Source organism: Streptopelia decaocto (genome assembly GCF_964273445.1).
Source record: "Streptopelia decaocto genome assembly, chromosome: 10".
In the NCBI taxonomy this organism is placed as follows: Eukaryota; Metazoa; Chordata; class Aves; order Columbiformes; family Columbidae; genus Streptopelia; species Streptopelia decaocto.
The window spans coordinates 7,026,509-7,043,105 of NC_138665.1; the positions used below are offsets into that span (position 1 = coordinate 7,026,509).

At 49.7% G+C, this 16,597-nt stretch overlaps 1 protein-coding gene across 2 annotated transcripts in view; it reads left to right on the top strand.

The window, feature by feature from the left end:
* Positions 1 to 13,508, top strand: part of PCDH19 (protocadherin 19) — a 58,767-nt gene extending 45,259 nt beyond the window's left edge. For both annotated transcript variants that reach the window (XM_082061621.1, XM_082061622.1), the window contains exon 5: positions 8,676 to 13,508. In XM_082061621.1, coding sequence (XP_081917747.1) covers positions 8,676 to 9,265 — 590 coding nt within the window. In that variant the 3' untranslated portion in view covers positions 9,266 to 13,508. The remainder of the gene's footprint in view (positions 1 to 8,675) is intronic.
* Positions 13,509 to 16,597: the final 3,089 nt, after the last annotated feature.

A 16,597-nucleotide genomic window follows, 5' to 3' on the forward strand; every position in this document is an offset into this window, starting at 1 on the left:
CCCATCGTGCTGGGAAGCCTTCCAGCTCCCTCCGCGCTTCAGAGCTGCGCACTTTTCAAAAGTACAAAGAGCTTCTCATAATGTTTTGCCTTGTGGGTACGTCTGTGATTAATTCCGTGCAAGCATTACTGGTGCAATAACAATACTGGAGGTCCTAAAACTGAAAAAAGGAAACAGATTTGGCTCATACTTCATACACAATCACTTGCACTTAAGCTATTGATAGTTGATTGGGATCTGTAGACTGCTGGGCTGGTGCCACTGGGTTTCTGAGCGCGTTCAATGGCTGGAACAGACAGCAAGGCTGTAGGTTTTGGCAAGCTGGAGGTCTCATTAGTCAGGCTGACTGTATCTGACACGAGAGATTCCCATCCACCAAGATGAAGCTCACTTCCCTAGGCTTTGGCTGACGTCCCAACAATATTTACATGAAGGACAACAGAGGATCAGTGTTAGATTAAGGCTGTGAGTTTCCAGTAGGCAGACAGTTAAATATTCTATTGAAATACTCTTTTGATTATTTAGATAATAATGAAGTTTATGCATGTCCTTGAGAAATCTGGGAAAGGCAGTTGTTTTATGCTAAGCATGCAAAGATGTGTTTAATCTTGATAATAGGAGTAAATTATGTATCAGCGTTTATAACCTCCGCTCCTTTATTTCTCACTTGTTGTGTGGAAGCACCAGAAACCCTGCAGCAAAGGGAGAGGAGGAGGAGGAGGGGGCAGGTAGGGGTCTCACCTGCATCCCCACTCCTGCCGGCACCCTAGTCCTCCACATCCCGCGGCCAGAGGATGAGGATGGGTTGTTCTGCTTCCTCCTGGCCAAGGGAAGTGCTGCAGAAGGCTGTGGTAAAATGTGTGCCGTGAGGCCCCCAAGGGCTGTACGGTGGTGCCGAGGGCAGGGATGCTGCTCTGACAAGCGCTGAGCCAGGAGTTGGCCCAGTACAGGCAGCTGGGAATTGCTTCTTATCTTCCCCAACTGTAATTTCTGTTTTGTTGGATTTTTATCAGAATTGTCGTTATTTTCTAAGCAACGCCTAGTTTTGAATGGGAAAGGGTAATAATTCGATTTATTGCTGCCATTGGAATGTGGGTGCCTGGCTGGTACTGCGTTACCCTGACAGAACGCGTGAATTTGTCTGTTTTGGATTTGACAACAGTGGAGAAAAGTAACCTTTGGATTAATTTGCTTTAGCAACTAAAGTCCCATTAAATGGAAGGCAGCTGGTGTCAAAGGCATAAACAGAGACAAAGTTTTGCTCCCAATTGTGGGAAATGTGTTTAAACAGACTAGAAATGTTTCCATCTCTGCAGGGTATAATATACTCAAATGGTTACATTAACATGAAAAAAATATAAGAAAGAGTGTATTTAGGACAATCCCTCTGTATCCAGCGTTAATGAAATTGAATTCCAGTAATGAAGTCAAAGGGTTGTATTCTGCGCTCGTGCAGGCAACACAGTAACTGCCATTAGCGTTAATGGGAGCCGTGCCTATGAATTACAGAGCTGTAATGGCTGGAGATGGAAAAGGTCTATTGAATCCCGGAGTGCAGGACCAAATCCTGTGTCCTCACATCAGCTGGGATGCTGGTGAGCCCTATATCGAGGCGTGAGTAGAGGAGTTTCAGAGGTGAAATCCCCACCACTGAGGGGCCAGCAAGAGTTCTGCGGACCACTTAAGGAAAGGATTAATTGGAGTTTAAATGGTGTGTTCCGCTGGCCCTCTGAAAGGGCATTGATTTTGCCATGTGAATGAGGTGGGGATTGGCCCGTGGTCCCAGATAAAGGGGTGCAGCCAGCATTAAATTGCATTCCAGTCCAAGAAACCTCCTGGGTCTTGCTCCGCTGTAGTGCTCAGTGTGCCCATGCACCAGCTCCTCTTTGCTTCGGGTGATCGCCTTCCTTCCCACAGCTGCCTTCTCATCCCAGAGGCTTTGGTGTGGGAAGCACTGGGGAACGTGTTTTTCCAGAGAAAATCTTTTGCATCAAATAATTCCATAGCCCTCCAGTGCGTAGTTCACCAGTCACCCCGATGTGTCGGTGTGTCGGTCTTTATTCGCGATCCAGGGACCATTCTGCAGAAGGAAGGATGTTATTAATGGCAACAGAGAGCAGGAGAAGAGGTGAATGGGCCAAACCCCAGTCTGGTGTAAATCAGCATGGGTCCTCAGTGCTTTTTGGGAGCTGTGTTGTAGCTACAGTGGCTGGAGCAAGCCCATTGCATCCCTGCATTGACCATGAGCTGCGTTCTGCCATGGGTCCTTAGCAGCAGTTGCCTGATAAATTAATCTAATTCACATCCCTTATTTTGTTAAAATAATTCCTTGCAGGCATTTGCTTTGTCCAAGCACTGTTGACCTTCTGTGTCGGGATAGACAATCCAGGATTAAAAATACAGCATTTCTTAGTTTGCATAAATCCTGAACAATGGCGAAAGAGAGGAAAAGAAAGGCTCCTCGTTGCGGTAAAGAGCATTTGTCACTGTCCCTGCTTATTAGTATCCTCTGAGCATTGTGCAAGGGAAGCCATGCCAGGATTACATTTCTGCATAGACTGGAGATTTCTTATTAGGAAAGGCGAAGAAGACTCTGTAAAAGCCGATAGGTCAAAAATATAATACACTATTCCCCACCTCTTGTTTCCTGATATTATGCTATTACGGGAGATAAAGGAGAGGTGCAGAGTCTTAATTTACAAGCAGATGATGAACCATGGCTGGGGACTGTTTGTATTTTGCTTGAGCTTATTATTTTATCTGGAGCGCGATGCGGTGGATCACTGCTCCGGAGCCGGGAACAGCCGCTGCGGGGGGATGGAGGGGAGATGGGGTCCTTGGTGTGCCCGGGGTGCTGGGTGCTGCACGGTGGCTCAGGGACATGCCTCGCGCCTCGTGGTGTACGTTCCCGAGAAAATGAAGGTGCCGGAGTTTGAAAAGCAACCCGAAGTAGCTGGAAGAGGAGCGTTAAATAATGCAGTTGCGCATTGTCCATGAAAGATGGCTAACCATGAGTAAACATCAACAACAGTGTTTGATCCCTTCATGTTTGCTATTTATTCATATTTATTATTCATAAATTCCGTCACAAATGTTAGGCCCGCACCCCAGTGAGACATTTGCATTTTATTTTAAGTTTGATTTTTTTCCCCCCCGCCCTTAGTTTCGTGAACTGAGATTTAATGATTTGCTTTTCCACATCATTCCCATGCTGGTTCTCCCTGGCTCTCCTCTTGTTTCAGGAAGAGATTTCTAACATGGAAAAGTGATATTTGAATAGATTCCCCTAAGGCAATCAATTTACTTTTAATTTGTCTGGAACTAAGCTTTTCTTTGTTGCAATGAGAAAGGATTGAAACTGCTGTAAAATTTATTAGCTTCCAGGAAGATTTTGAAATGAATTTTTTAATGATCGTGCTGTTTGCTGTACCCAGGAGCAGTGTCATCGTGATTACAGTATAATCATACAGTTGCTGAAGAAACACCGAAATGTGGAGATAAAGCCTGGCTCCCACACCAGGGTCCCCGTGGTACCAGCCCAGGCAGGGGCTGGGGGCTCTGGGCTGGGGATGCTCGATGTGATGCTCCCCCCTGCACCCCTTGTCCCGGGCACATCTCAGCTGTGCTGCTATTCTTCCAGTCGCTCTTCTCCTACTTATTTTTCATTTTCAAGCGACTCCTCCGCTCCTTTTCCTTGCTCCCCATGTAATAGCACAAATGAGCTCTACTTACTCACCTCGGCAAAGCTGCTTTGACATGGATTGGATTGAACTGAGCGGCTGTTTGAAAATGGAAACTCCAGGGACTATTGTCATCGCCCAAATTGCACCTTAGATTGTATAACAGCACATGTCATCTGGCCATTTATCAGGAATATTACATTCCCAGGCACTTGCACCTTGCTACGATTTAACTTTGTCTCTTTGGCCAGCGCTGCGATTCCACTGGAGATAATTCAATTGCTCTGAGAGCTGAATGGGCACCTTGTGCACCGGCTTCGTGTTACTCTGCCGCAGGTACGCGGGCTTTGAATAGGAAGCTAAAAGCACTTGTACACCCTGGATGTTCGTTAATCCTTCCTTTTAATGAGAGAAGGCCCCGTGCAGGGAGGAGCTGGAGGCTCTGTTGCTCCAGCATTCACCCCATGTCCTCTGCCAGCTCCTTCTGGGCTCCTCTTGGCTCCTGGCTCTTGGGCATCCATCCCACCTCCCTGCTCTTCTGGCCACAAGCTTTCATGGTAAGACTGGGAGGTGTTGAGGTTGCTCAGACCCCTTGGATGGGTGCTGTGCTGGGCTCAGCCCCAGGAATTGGGGCACCCCCAGGGTTTTACGTCACCTCCCTGCTTCTTGTGTCACTGTGCTGTTGCCACCAGCTCCCGTTCCCCACCAGTGACGTGGGCTGTTGGATGTGCTGCGGAGGTCGTCGTCTCTCCCACCAGGTCTTTCTGCAGATGCTGGTTCTTGGCAGGGTGCTGCCTGGCTCAGACCCCCCAGGCAGCACAGGCAGTGCAGGCAGCGTGTGGGGCTGGATGGCACCTCTTATTAGTTGCCTTTGTGCTGGTCCCTCAAGGTGCAAGTAGAGAGCAGGTTAGAAATCTGGAGCTCAACATGGGTTTTGATGTACTTGTTGAGGACTGTGTTTATTCCAGAGGTGGCTGTTGGTTTTGTTTTATTTCACATTTGCTGTGTGAGAGCCTACATTTAGCAATGTCATTTAGCAGTGACATATTTTTTCTGCCAAGCCTGACTTCAGGATAACCGCTCACCTCTTGATGGCGAGGCTTCTGCTGGGACGTTTTGTACCCAGGGAACATTGTAAAAACCACCCTGCCCTAAGGTGCTCTGAAATGGGATTCTGGATTTATGATGGGTGAAGAAAGAGTGGCTGAAAAATGGGCATTGCTGCTGTGGGACCCACGCAGCTCACGTGCCAGACTGCAGGGAAGTCACTCGTGTGTGGCATCTGCACTTGGATGAGCTGTTCAGCATCTCTCTGCACAGCTTGCGTGCAACACGGGTATCCCCGCACCCTGATTTGTGATGGGACCCTCCCCTCAGCATGCACATGATGTGCTCAGCTTGTTAGAAAGCCCAGGGTGGCCATGGTGTTCCCCTTCCCCCGGGTCCTTGACAGCCTAGTGCCTTGGGCTCCTTGGGGACTTCTCCCAAGTAGCAAGTGATAGGATGAGAGGAAACGGCCTGAAGTTGCACCAGGGCAGGATTAGATTGGATATTAGGAAAAAAATCTTCATAGAAAGGGTTGTCAGGCACTGGAACAGGCTGCCGGGGGAAGCAGTGGAGTCACCATCCCTGGAAGGGTTTAAAAGACATGTGGATGAGGCTCTTAGGGACATGGTTTAGTGCTGAAGTTAGGCTGATGTTTGGACTCTATGATCTTGAGGGTCTCTTCCAACCAAAATGATTCTGTACAGGATGAGGAGTTTTCTCGGTGGCCCGTGCAGAGCAGCACCAAAGCTGCAGGGTTCCTCACCCTGCGCTGCCCCTCCGTTGTTTCTTCACCCCTTGCCTCCCACCAGGCCCCAGCAGGCAGTAGTTTCACGGCATTTTGCTCAAGCCCATGCCAGTGTGGAGGTGGGAAGCCGCCTGTTTTGGCTGCCTGCCACTCATCATGTCGTGCGTGGTGCGGTGGTTATTACCTGGGCTTTGCTCTTTGCATTAAGAGCCGTTTTTTAGTGCAGACAGTGACATTCGTATTGACTAGGGCAGGTCTAGGGCTGTAAAAGAATTTCCTGTTGTCCTATTTCCGATTGTTAAAGCAGTAAAAAACAAAGACAGAGCAGTGCAATAAAGAGCCTGTGGATGTGAATGACCATCCTGGGTGCCGTTAGGGCTGGTGAGTCAGACCCAGCTGCAAAGGGCAGCGCCAGGATCGTGCCCGGCAGCTCCCTGCCCGCCTCTGTGGAGGAGGATGCGAAGTGACATCCCTGGGCTCAGCATGCCAGAGGGGCCCACACTCCTCTGAGCTTCCCTTCTTGGGACCTGGGATAGCTGGGCTGCTTGTGTGTATCAACAGGGCATGCTTGCAGCATAAAAATAGTATGTTATATCAACTACAGGGACAAGACAGTGATGGGTGGGTAGCTGAAGATGCTCATTCTGCTGTGGGGAAGCGGTTGCTGCTCAGGGCTGCGTGCTGGTCCCTGGGTGTCCTGCTGGGCAGCCCGGACACATGTTGTCCCCGAGAGCAGGATGGTTTCTGGCTGCGGGACGTGGTCTTTGCAGACCAAAGCTGAGATGTGTGGTGAGGACAGGAGCAGAAATGCACAATGTGAGGTGGAGTTGCCTGATGTCTTCAGCTCTGTGGATGGCTGCTGACTCCTGCCCCTCTGCCTGTCAGCCTGGCGTCTTTTGTACTTGTTACAGTCCCTTCATAAAATAAAAGATTGAAACGGTATAATTTAATGTGATGCTTTTCATATCTTCTCCTGCCTGCATTTCAGCTGGCGCGACTTGCAGACAAGCGTCTTGGTGTCCAAAGCAGATCATCTCCCCAGCAGATAGGCACCACGCCGGCAGTCTTTAATAAAACTGCTCTTAAAACACAGGTCCCTTTCTAGGGTTTGAGGAATATCCACTTACAGTGCAGTAATCAGTGAAGTCCTTGATTGGTTTTTAACTGTAAAATGTGCTTGGAATGAGTCAAGGCAAAACAAACATACCTGTGCTCCATCCAGACTGAGGTTTGCCTCGGCTGCGGTGGTCCCATGGATTTGGGGCTGAGCTGATGCTGGGAGGGAAGGTGAGGAGCAGCGGCTCCCCCCATGCTGGACCAGCCAGCCCAGCTCACACCCAGATCTGGCCTTTCATGTTTGCGGAGAGACTGAAGTGATGTGTGCTCCAGCAACGTGCCCAAGGTCACACAGCACAATAAATCAGTGTCTCATCGGGATGAGAACCCAAGATATTTCTGTAGCCCCTCCAGCCATCACCAAGTCTTCTGCTATCACAGCCAGACTACACAACCTTGTATGCCTGTAGCAGCCTTTTGAAGTTAAGCTGTGGATAAATAGACAGACAGCAACACTTTCTGGGCAATTTTTTCTTTTTTTTTTTCTGCTCAAGTACTTGAAAGTAACAGAATCAAAGTATAAGAGCATGGGCTTTTAGATCGCGGTGCAGGTTGTTCTGCATGTAAGGCTCAGAGCATCCTTCTCTCCAACTGCTGTAAAGGCGGCTGCCGAAACCCAGACCTCCTACACAGCCACCCAGCGCCGTGTTCCGCACCACCGGGGAGCTGCTCTGATGTGGAGAAAAAGCTAATGTTTTACCCATGGATTTTTTAATTAATTGGCTTCTTCTCCTTTAAAAAAAAAATCCTCTTTTTTTTTTTTTTTTGAGGTCTGCCTTTTACTCGTTTATTCTCTGTAAGTGTTAAGCTGCTCATATTTTGGTGCATTGTGTTATGTGCTGAGAATTTTTATCAGCCGCCCTAGTGCTCGAATGTGGTGGAAATACCAATGTGGCTGAGGAGCGGAGGTTATGCACACAGATGTACAAAGCATCAAAATGAACGGTTTGCAGACGGATGGGAAGCAAACCCAGGCTGAGTCTGCACCTTCACAGGCTTCGATCCATCAAACCGGCACTGACTGAGCGCGGTCTTGTATGGATAATGGCATTAATGCTTAATGCTGCTTTGTGTGTATATAGGTGACAATAGGACGGAGCTGTGTCTTTGTGTAGGGAAAGGTTGTGCTTTATGATGGCTAGCTGCAATGTCACATTCTCATCAAATGAAGGAAAAGTCGTAAGCTGAGACTGAGAAGCAGCCAGGAGCCTGCAGTGTTCGGCGGGAGCTGCGGTCGGATGCTCAGCAAAGGCTGGGGAAGCTGAGACTCCTGGATTTTCTTTCCAGTTTGCACTTGGCTGAGCCTGGCTGCTTCCCTGGGCCCTGGCTGGTGTTTGCAATGCAGTCCTGAGCACAGGGCATGAGGGTTTGCACCCAGCTGGGAACGCTCAGACCTGGGCACGGAAGGGCCTTGGGAAGGATCAAACCACCACTCCGTGGTGTGGTGTCAGGACAGCCCTAAGTCAGGAGAAGGGATCTTTATTGCTCTTGTATGAATAAGCCCCAGTGCTGGGGAATGGCACATTTAATCTTCAGTGAAGTGGGCAGTCTTGGAGATTTATAAAGCCTCTGTTGTATGGGAGGCTGGTAGGGATTAAGCAAAAAGTTAAAACATACATATACCCCAAGAAAATAAAAAAAAGAGAAGAAAACCCCTCCTCCCTCTGCTTTCTCCCGCCCTGCAAAAAGTCAAGCTTAAATGTCACATCAAACCAAGCTTAAAACATGGTGGCTTTTAGTGCTGGGTGCTAAACCCAGCAAGTGCTGACTTGCAGCGGCTCAGCACGTGGGAGAGACCCACTGGGGTGGGTTTGCAGCCATAACCCCTTTCACCAGGTCTAGTGGTGGCAGGTGACACACACCCTGTTGAACACTGCTTTAGAGCAGCAGAGAAATGGCTGTAATAAAATCCTTCTTCTGAGCCTTGCCTTAAAAGTGATTGCTGTTTTGGGTAGGATAACGCTGCTGGGGTGGGAGTGATGCGCAGCATGATGGATGGGGGCTCCCCCACCCGGGCAGGCTGGGAGGCAGTGGGTACCCCCATCGGGTCTCCCCGCTTCACCGTCCCTTGTGTTTTCTCCATGCAGATCAGAGCGAAGGATTCCATTGCAGGGAGGAGTGCCGCATCCTGGGCCACTCGGACAGGTGCTGGATGCCCCGTGGCGCCGTCCCCAGCCGCGCCAAGTCCCCCGAGCACGGGAGGAATGTCATCTCCCTCTCCATTGAGGCAACGGCGGTGGACGCGGAGCCTTACGCAGACTGCAGCACAAAAAGGACCTTCGCCACCTTTGGCAAGGAGGGCGGCGAGCCCCTTGCCGATGAGCGGCTCGCCAACCCCAAAGGCAAAAGAACGGTGGACCCGGCCGCCGGCAGCCCCAAGGTGAGCGGTGCCGTCCGTGAGGCGGGCAACGGCTGTGAGGCTGTCAGCCCCGTCACCTCTCCCCTCCACCTGAAGAGCCCTTTGTCCGGCAAACCGGCGGCGCCCTATGGTGCCGGGCACTGCGCCGGTAACCGGGAACGGGAGCCCTTTGGGAACAGTGGCCCTTCCCGGCCGATGGAGGCAGAGCCCCGGGGGGCGGACAGCGAGGGCGGTGGGCAGGAGGGCAACCCGCTCCTGCAGGAACGCCGGGACAAGGACTCACCCGGCGCCCGGAGACTCAAAGACATCGTCCTCTGAGCATCACCCGGCGAGAGGATGAGGAGGAAGAGGAGGATGAGGGACCGCACGACTCCCAGCGCAGATTGTTTTTATTGCTTACCAATGGTTCACAGATTGCTGTATTTAAAAAGCTTTCCCTAAATGTATTGTTTATAAATGAAGCTATCGTTAATGTGACAATCCCACATGTCTCGACAGGCGGCAGGGGTGTGCAGCCGGAGCAAAGTAGCTGGGGTTTTGCTTTTGCCGGGAGGCGGTGGGTGGCGGGGGTAGAGGCGAGAACCCCTGGTCCTCAGGAGCGCTGGGTATCCCCTCCTTGGAGTTTACATATTTTTATATCTCAAAACGAAGATAAATTTCCACTCCTGGAAAGAATGGAATGGCAAATTCCTGATTCGGACGTCTTCAGTGATCACCCTGGCCGTTTTGTAGTCTAGACAAAATCGCGGCCATTTCTTGTGTGCGACTGTTCCAAATGACAGTCTGGTGAGTTTTAATATTCGCCCAACACGAAGCTGTTTGTATTTCAAGATGTTGCTATTTTGCTATGGACACCCCTGCATTTATGAATCCTTTTGCTGTCACATGCTTATCTGTACTATTATTGTATTTGATATTGCAAATTACTGTATGTCTAGTGATGGCAAAAGGCTTTCAAGCTTAAAAAAAGAAAAATCACAATCATCTTAAAACTTGGGGAACCTGCAGTTTTCAGACCTGGTGGAGCAAGCGCTTCTTCCAGCCGCCCCCATCGCCTGCAGCCTCCCCGGCTCTTGCAGGGCAGCAACAGGGCATTACAGGAAGATGTTTTGGGGAAAATTCTGCCTGGATTGCAATTGTCAGATGCACTGTGCTGGATTTTTTCCCTTGCCTGTTTCATTTGCATAATTTCAAGGCAATGCATGGAAAGTTTTTCCGGAAGTTGGTGTTTGGTTGTTTTTGTTTTGGTTTGGTTTTTTTCCAGTTCCCGAATTTAGATATCCCCCATCTCCAATCATATCCAAGTCAAAGCGATGGAATTATTTAAGAGATCTAAATTATCTTCTCAATTAGACACACACTTCCACATCAGCATTTCCCAGTTGTGATTATGCCAAGTATGTGTGTGTTTGTATTCTAATTTCTTTCTATCCCTGCATCATACATAAGTATGGAATGAGCAATAGTGATGTTAATTTAGGGGCAGACAGGTGATATGTAACAACGCTACTAATTCAATTAATGTGCCTTCTTAATGGAGAAAAAATTAAAGCAATTCATTATTTTTTCTCATAATTAAGGACTTTTTTGTGTGGGTACAAATTTACTCATATAAAATTGATTTTAAAATTGAGCTACTTTAATAGCCATCTTGTAGAAAGGAGAGAGGGAAGGGGTTTCACAGCTTTCTGCTCTCTTGCAGTGATAATTCCTCAGTGAGGTATGAGTAAGGTAGGTGGATTTCAGTTAGTGTATTATTACTATTAACCCTTCACCAGACAGATTTTCCTACCCTAAATAATGTTTCTTAGAATTTAAAAGTGATTATGGAAGGGAAAATATATAGCTCTTGCCAATGTTTGCTGTACCAGCAAGTTGAAATTAGTGGTTTCTAGAGAAATAGTCTTTCTAGGTCTACATATCATGATAAAATATTTGTTACTTGGATTTATTTAAATTAAAAAAGTCAACAAGAAAACAAGCTCCAGTCATTATTATCCTCAAAATAAAATTAAGCTCCAGCCATTTGTTTCTTTGGGGCAAATGGATCCTGCCTGAAGTTGTAGCCGTTCCGAGACAGGTCCACAGTCAGTCTGTTCCCCCTGCCACTTGCTAGGGCCAGAAATTGGGAAAGAACCAACAAAAACCAGTTGTCTAATGAAATTTGTGACACTTCCCTTGCTGGTGTTGATGACTACCTCATTCAGCTCCCATCCCACACGCTAACGTGATGTCCTGCATCCCTCCGGAAAGCAAACCGGGGATTTTCCCCTCCCTTCTGGAGTTTGAGCCCATTTTTCAGGGATATGTTATTTCTGTTCTTGCCATGTTTCCTGCCTGTGTACTGTTACTGCTGTCATTTATTTCTGGTGTTGTTTTTGTGGGTTTTTTCTTTTTTCCCCCCCCCCCCAAAATGTGTGTACTATTATAACATAAGCAAAGAAGAAAGGGGTTGGCTTGGAGCTGTTGGAGTAACTGGATTTTCTGTAACTGTTAGGCTGGGTTTATTCTGATGTTACCTGGTTTTGCCAGCTCTGGGTTTTGGCTTTTTTTGTTCTGGGGGGGAAGCTTCTCGTGTGTGTTTGCTGAGTGACAGAGCCTGCGATGCCCCGTCTGTCAGATCACCTTGACTTCGCAGGGCAACAGCCCCACGTCACCCCATCATCTGCCCCCACTTGTGGCAGGATGGGACCCAGCTGCCCCCCATCCCCATCACAAGGGTGGGGGGTGCGGGTCCTCCCCAGCCCTGGGCACCCCATCATCATCCTCAGCCACCCAAAAGCACCAGCCATTAATTTCTGCTGAGCGTTGCCCTCTGCCCGCAGAGCTGCCACCACCAGCCCGGCGTTTTGGATGAAAAATAGATGCTAACTGAAAAGGAAAAAAGAAACCAAAAAAACAACAAAAAAAGAGAAACATTTCTCTAATTTACCCAGAGGAAACATTCCTTGCCACTCTGAATAAAAGCGCAGCCGAGAAGGAATGTGAAATAATTCTGTATTAAAAGGGGGCATTAAAGAGGTCAGCAAACCCTTATGCCTGCAAGAAAATCGTTTAAACACCAGTTTTCTGGGCTGACCCGGACTGCAGCCGGGGATGCTGAGCGAGGGGCCCGTCCTCGCTGTGCGAGCCGAGGGGAGAGCTGGAGAGCGGCCCCTGCTCCGCCACCTCCTCCCGCTCCGGAATATTCTGCTCCTCCTGTCACTGTCCCTCTGTGTCACTTGACATGAGTTCAGGGCTTTTGGGCAAATCGCAGTCTCTCTTGGTTTTTTTCCTAGTTGCATCAGAGCAGGCCATGCAAAAACGTTCAAGGCTGCAGGGTGGGTTGCCAGGGAGTTGGAACTAGGGGGTGTTCCAGATGTCATTATTGTGTTTTTTAGTAGCTTAAACCTGTCCTCAGATTTGGTTTAGGAAAAATCGCTGGGAACTGTTGGTTTCCTCCAGGCAATCTTGCTCTGCTCCCCTGTTTATCTGTTTTATCCAGGGCACAGCAATCGCCTACGATTCTCCCCGGAGCATGACAGGGACCCCTCTGGAGTGGCCCCGGGGCTGGGGACCGGGGTGATGAACCCGTCCGCGCTCCCTGGGGAGCCCCTGGCTTTTCCCACTTTGGGGGCTGCTGGGTTGGGATGATGGAGGGCTGATGGAGGGCTGGGGACAGTGACTGACAGCTGGAAAAATACCCCCCAAGCACCATCCTGCTGAGGCTGTTGCTGTTCCTTGTTTGTTGTGAAGCTGGAGGTGGCCTGTGGATGACACGTTGTGCAGAAGTGAATTCCTTTTTTATTTTTTACAAGTAGGAAACAATTTGCTTTTGTAAAGAACACTGTCTGATGAATATGTTGAAATTATTCTTGGGGCGGGGGGAATCTAATTATGAATGGAAACACATTTGTCTGTCATTGGGGAAAATTGATGATCTTGTTACTACAGCTGCTTTTGCAGCTCTGGGTAATCTCTGGTCCAACCTGTGAGTTGCGGTTCCCATCGAGGAGAAGCCCAGCCGACCCTGCTGCTGAGACGGATCCTCTATCGGCATCGGCTGATGTTCAGCTGATCTAAACTGGGATATAACCTTCAAACGCGCCTAACGCAAACTGGTTTCCAGCAGCACGCACCTCCTTGCAGGGCGGCAGGTACAGTCTCGCACCGAACACCGGCAGCTTCCCACCGCGGGGAGAGCCGGTGCTGGTGGCACCGTCACGGCTGCCGCGGGCGGGACTGAGCGCGGTACGTCTCGTCATGGTGTCTCCGTTGCAGAGTATATGAAGAATAAATTGTTGTATATGCTGATATGTATGTTATGTACATTTTTCACAGTGATTGAATCATTGTAAACAATGAAATGGAAAAAGGAAAAAAAAAATCACCATTCTGTCTATTTTATGAAGATGATAAAGCAGCTCTATTAAATTATTACAATTCTGTTTCAAAATGGTGTACCTGGGACATGGGGTTTTTTTCATCTGATGAAAACTTTGTTTTCCACCTAAATGTGATCTTTTTTTTCTTTTCTCTGCTTTGAGCATCTAATGCATTTTAGTATTAAAGCAATTATTGAATAAAATGGAAAGTAAGTGTTTGGTTAAATATGCCTAAGTGGGTTTGCTTTGAGGTGCTCCAGGTGCTGGTCCTGCAGAAGTCCTGTGTGGTCTTCTGGGTGCCAGCCCAATCCTTTCCCCATCTGCTTCTCCCACAGCTGATCCGCTTTGGCACCCGAGAGGCTGCAAACCTCAGGCAGAGCCTTCCTGGCCCTGAGGAAGGGCTGTTGCTGTCCCTATGGGTGACCCACTGAGGGGGCAGGCTCTGAGCCCCATCACAGCTCTGGCCATGGCAAAGTCCTTCTCCTCGTCCCTGTGAAACTGGGCATGGTGCTGGTTCTTTGTGAAAACAGAGTTCTGAGAAAGACAGGTGTGGGTAGGAAACACTTCCAGCACACATTACTTCTCTACCGAAGCACGCACTGTCCCAAGTTTTTCAGAGGGCATGCTGGAGGCTGTGGGGAGATGGTGAGGAGCATCTCCTGCCTCTGAATTTGTGGTCTGCTCATGGATCATTCATATGGATGGAGGATCTGAGTGCTTTGCAGCTAGCAGGGATACATGTCCTTCCCTAATGGCCTCTGCTCATTCAGTGGCTCAGCTGAGGTCACGCCAAGGTAGAACTGCAACAAGAGCAATGTCATGGGAAGCCCCTTTCCTGGGGTGGGAAGATGCATCACCCCACATGGCAGGGGCACACAGGGAGCAGCCTGGGTTAAGCACACCTGGGTGGGTCCTCCACCACAGTAACCACCCCACCCCCAATAAAGGGTCCAGTAGTACAGCAGGGTCTGGATGACTCTATGGGGTCAGCTTCAGCACAGGTGTATGTTGTAACAGGGACCCCTGGCAATGGTTTGCAGCCAGCCCAGCAGCAGGACCCAGGCCTGGTTGCACCCTCGTTAGCAGGTCATTTGGCAGTTGGGTGAAAGGAGATAAAGCCCAGCTGTGGAAAGGAGACTGGTGGTTTGATTGGGTGTTTCTGGTCTTTGTTCTGTCTGGGTTGGTTTGTAGTCTGTTTGGGGTCCAGTAGTGTTGCTGCAGATGGATGCCTGTGCCTGAGGAGGTGGTTGGCTGTGCTGCAGCATCCTTAAGCTGTGCCACCTGCTTGCACCCAGAGCTGTGCCAGCACCATGGGCTCATCTCTCAGGTAGGAACTGAGCCTGTTTTGGGGGAATGGCCTTGGTGAGCTGGCCCTTGAGCAGCAGTGGTGGGAGGCAGAGGAAGGCAGGCAGTGGTTGTGGGGCTGCACAGGCTGCAGTGGGGCTCACAGGGGGGTGATGCAGAGCCGCAGCCCAGGGTCAGGCTGAGAGCTGAAACTGGGCTGCTACCTTCCTAGAGGGAGGACTCCCCTTGTGGCATCTCAGACCAGCTCTCATCCAGAACCTGCTGGGTCCCTCTGGGCACTGGGCTTGCTCCTGATTCAATAAATGCCCTCCAAGGCGAGTCAGCTGGCTGTGGGCTCTTGCTTGCAGGGAGCTGGCGGCTTGGAGATGTCAGGTCGGTGACATGTCCCTGCCATGCTCCCCAGCCAGCTGTCGCTGTCCTCTGTCCCTGCCGGCACACCCCAAAGAGCTGCAGAGTCTCCTCTGCTGAGACAGCAGCGAGTGGCGGCGTTGAAGTTTGCATAAATAACTGTGCCAGGAAGGGCTGAGGTGGGCGGTGGGAGGGAGGGTGATGGAGAGTCTGCTGCAGATATAAAAGGGATTCTTCTTTCACGCGTGCCTGTCTGGAGTGGCTGCTGGCCCGTGGGGGTGTGCTAAATCTTGCTGCTTAGCAGGTGGCCGTGCTCAGGGGCCACATCCTGAGCTGATGCAAGCCCTGGTAAGGTCCCTGGAGCCAAGCTGGCTTTGGTTGGGCAAGTCTCTACCCGGCACTGCTGGGCTGGAGGCTTTGGTCTGTGCCATGTGCGGCTGATAAATATAAGTGGTGCTGGGTGCAGTGGGTGGACTGGGCTTCCCAGGGAGTTGTTGCCCCCCCAGGACTGACCCCAGAGCCAGGAGCATGCAACCTGTGGTCTCCTGAGCTCTCCAACATCCCTAGGAGAGGCCCTGTTGTCTGGCTGTCTCTGCTTTCTCATGGGAGAGAGCTCATGGGGGTGCTGTGCTGCACCCCCATGTGCAGAGCCCCCCCGCCCTGCTGTGCCCCCAGCTGCGGTGAGGGGCTTGGACACAAGGACTGGCTCAGTGAAGCCAGAGAGAGCATGAATTAGCTAAGAAAGCAGCCAGCCCTCACTGGGCAAGACTCAGAGCTGGTTCACGGACACAGATCTCATTTCTGTTTCTTCTGGACATTCTTTTATATTATATTTGATGTTAAACTGGAATATCTAAATAGAGCCAAATTGGATTAACAAGCAATGAATTATCATACGCTTTGACTGTTAAGCCCACAAAGACAAGAACAAATAAATTGGAAGGATCAAAGGCCTGAAAGCACAGTGCAAAAATATGTATAATATATTTCTGTATAAAGCATGGCTCTGCAAACAGAGTATTGTGGGTGGGGAAGGGGAAAGGCAAGGGACCAGCTGCTTGCAGCCACTTGCCTTGGGCAGAACCTTGAGTTCAACCTCATTGGCAGCCCCAGCAGACCTTCCACTTGTTTAACTTGCATCTGTTTTTTTGTTTTGTGTTGTTGTCCTTTTCTTTTGATCGTGATGTAACTGAGTGTCCCCAAAGAGCCATCTGAGAACAAACACGGGCAGGTGCGCAATTATAGAGCTCACCTCTGCTGCTGTGCTCAACCCTGCACAGCTCCGTGATAGGAACGGGCTGTGGCAGGAAGGATGGCTCTTTGGGGACAAATTCTGGGCTTTAGGGTAGACATCATGCCATTGGCAGGGGCGTCTGGGCATTTTCTGTGGGGGCATGGTTGGTAGCTGTTCTGCTGCGGTGTGATCAGTCATTGCAACCCAATGTTGATTTTTTGTTGTTGTTGTTTGGGGTTTTTTTTGTGTGCAAAACACTACTGTAGTCCTGCTGTAGCAAACCTTGCTGTGGCACTTTCCATTAATACTGATAAAAAATGGAGACACGTGGCAAACAATATTAACCCCATCACTGATCAAGCTTAAAAGCTTTTCCCAAGAAAAATTGTCTCTGGATTG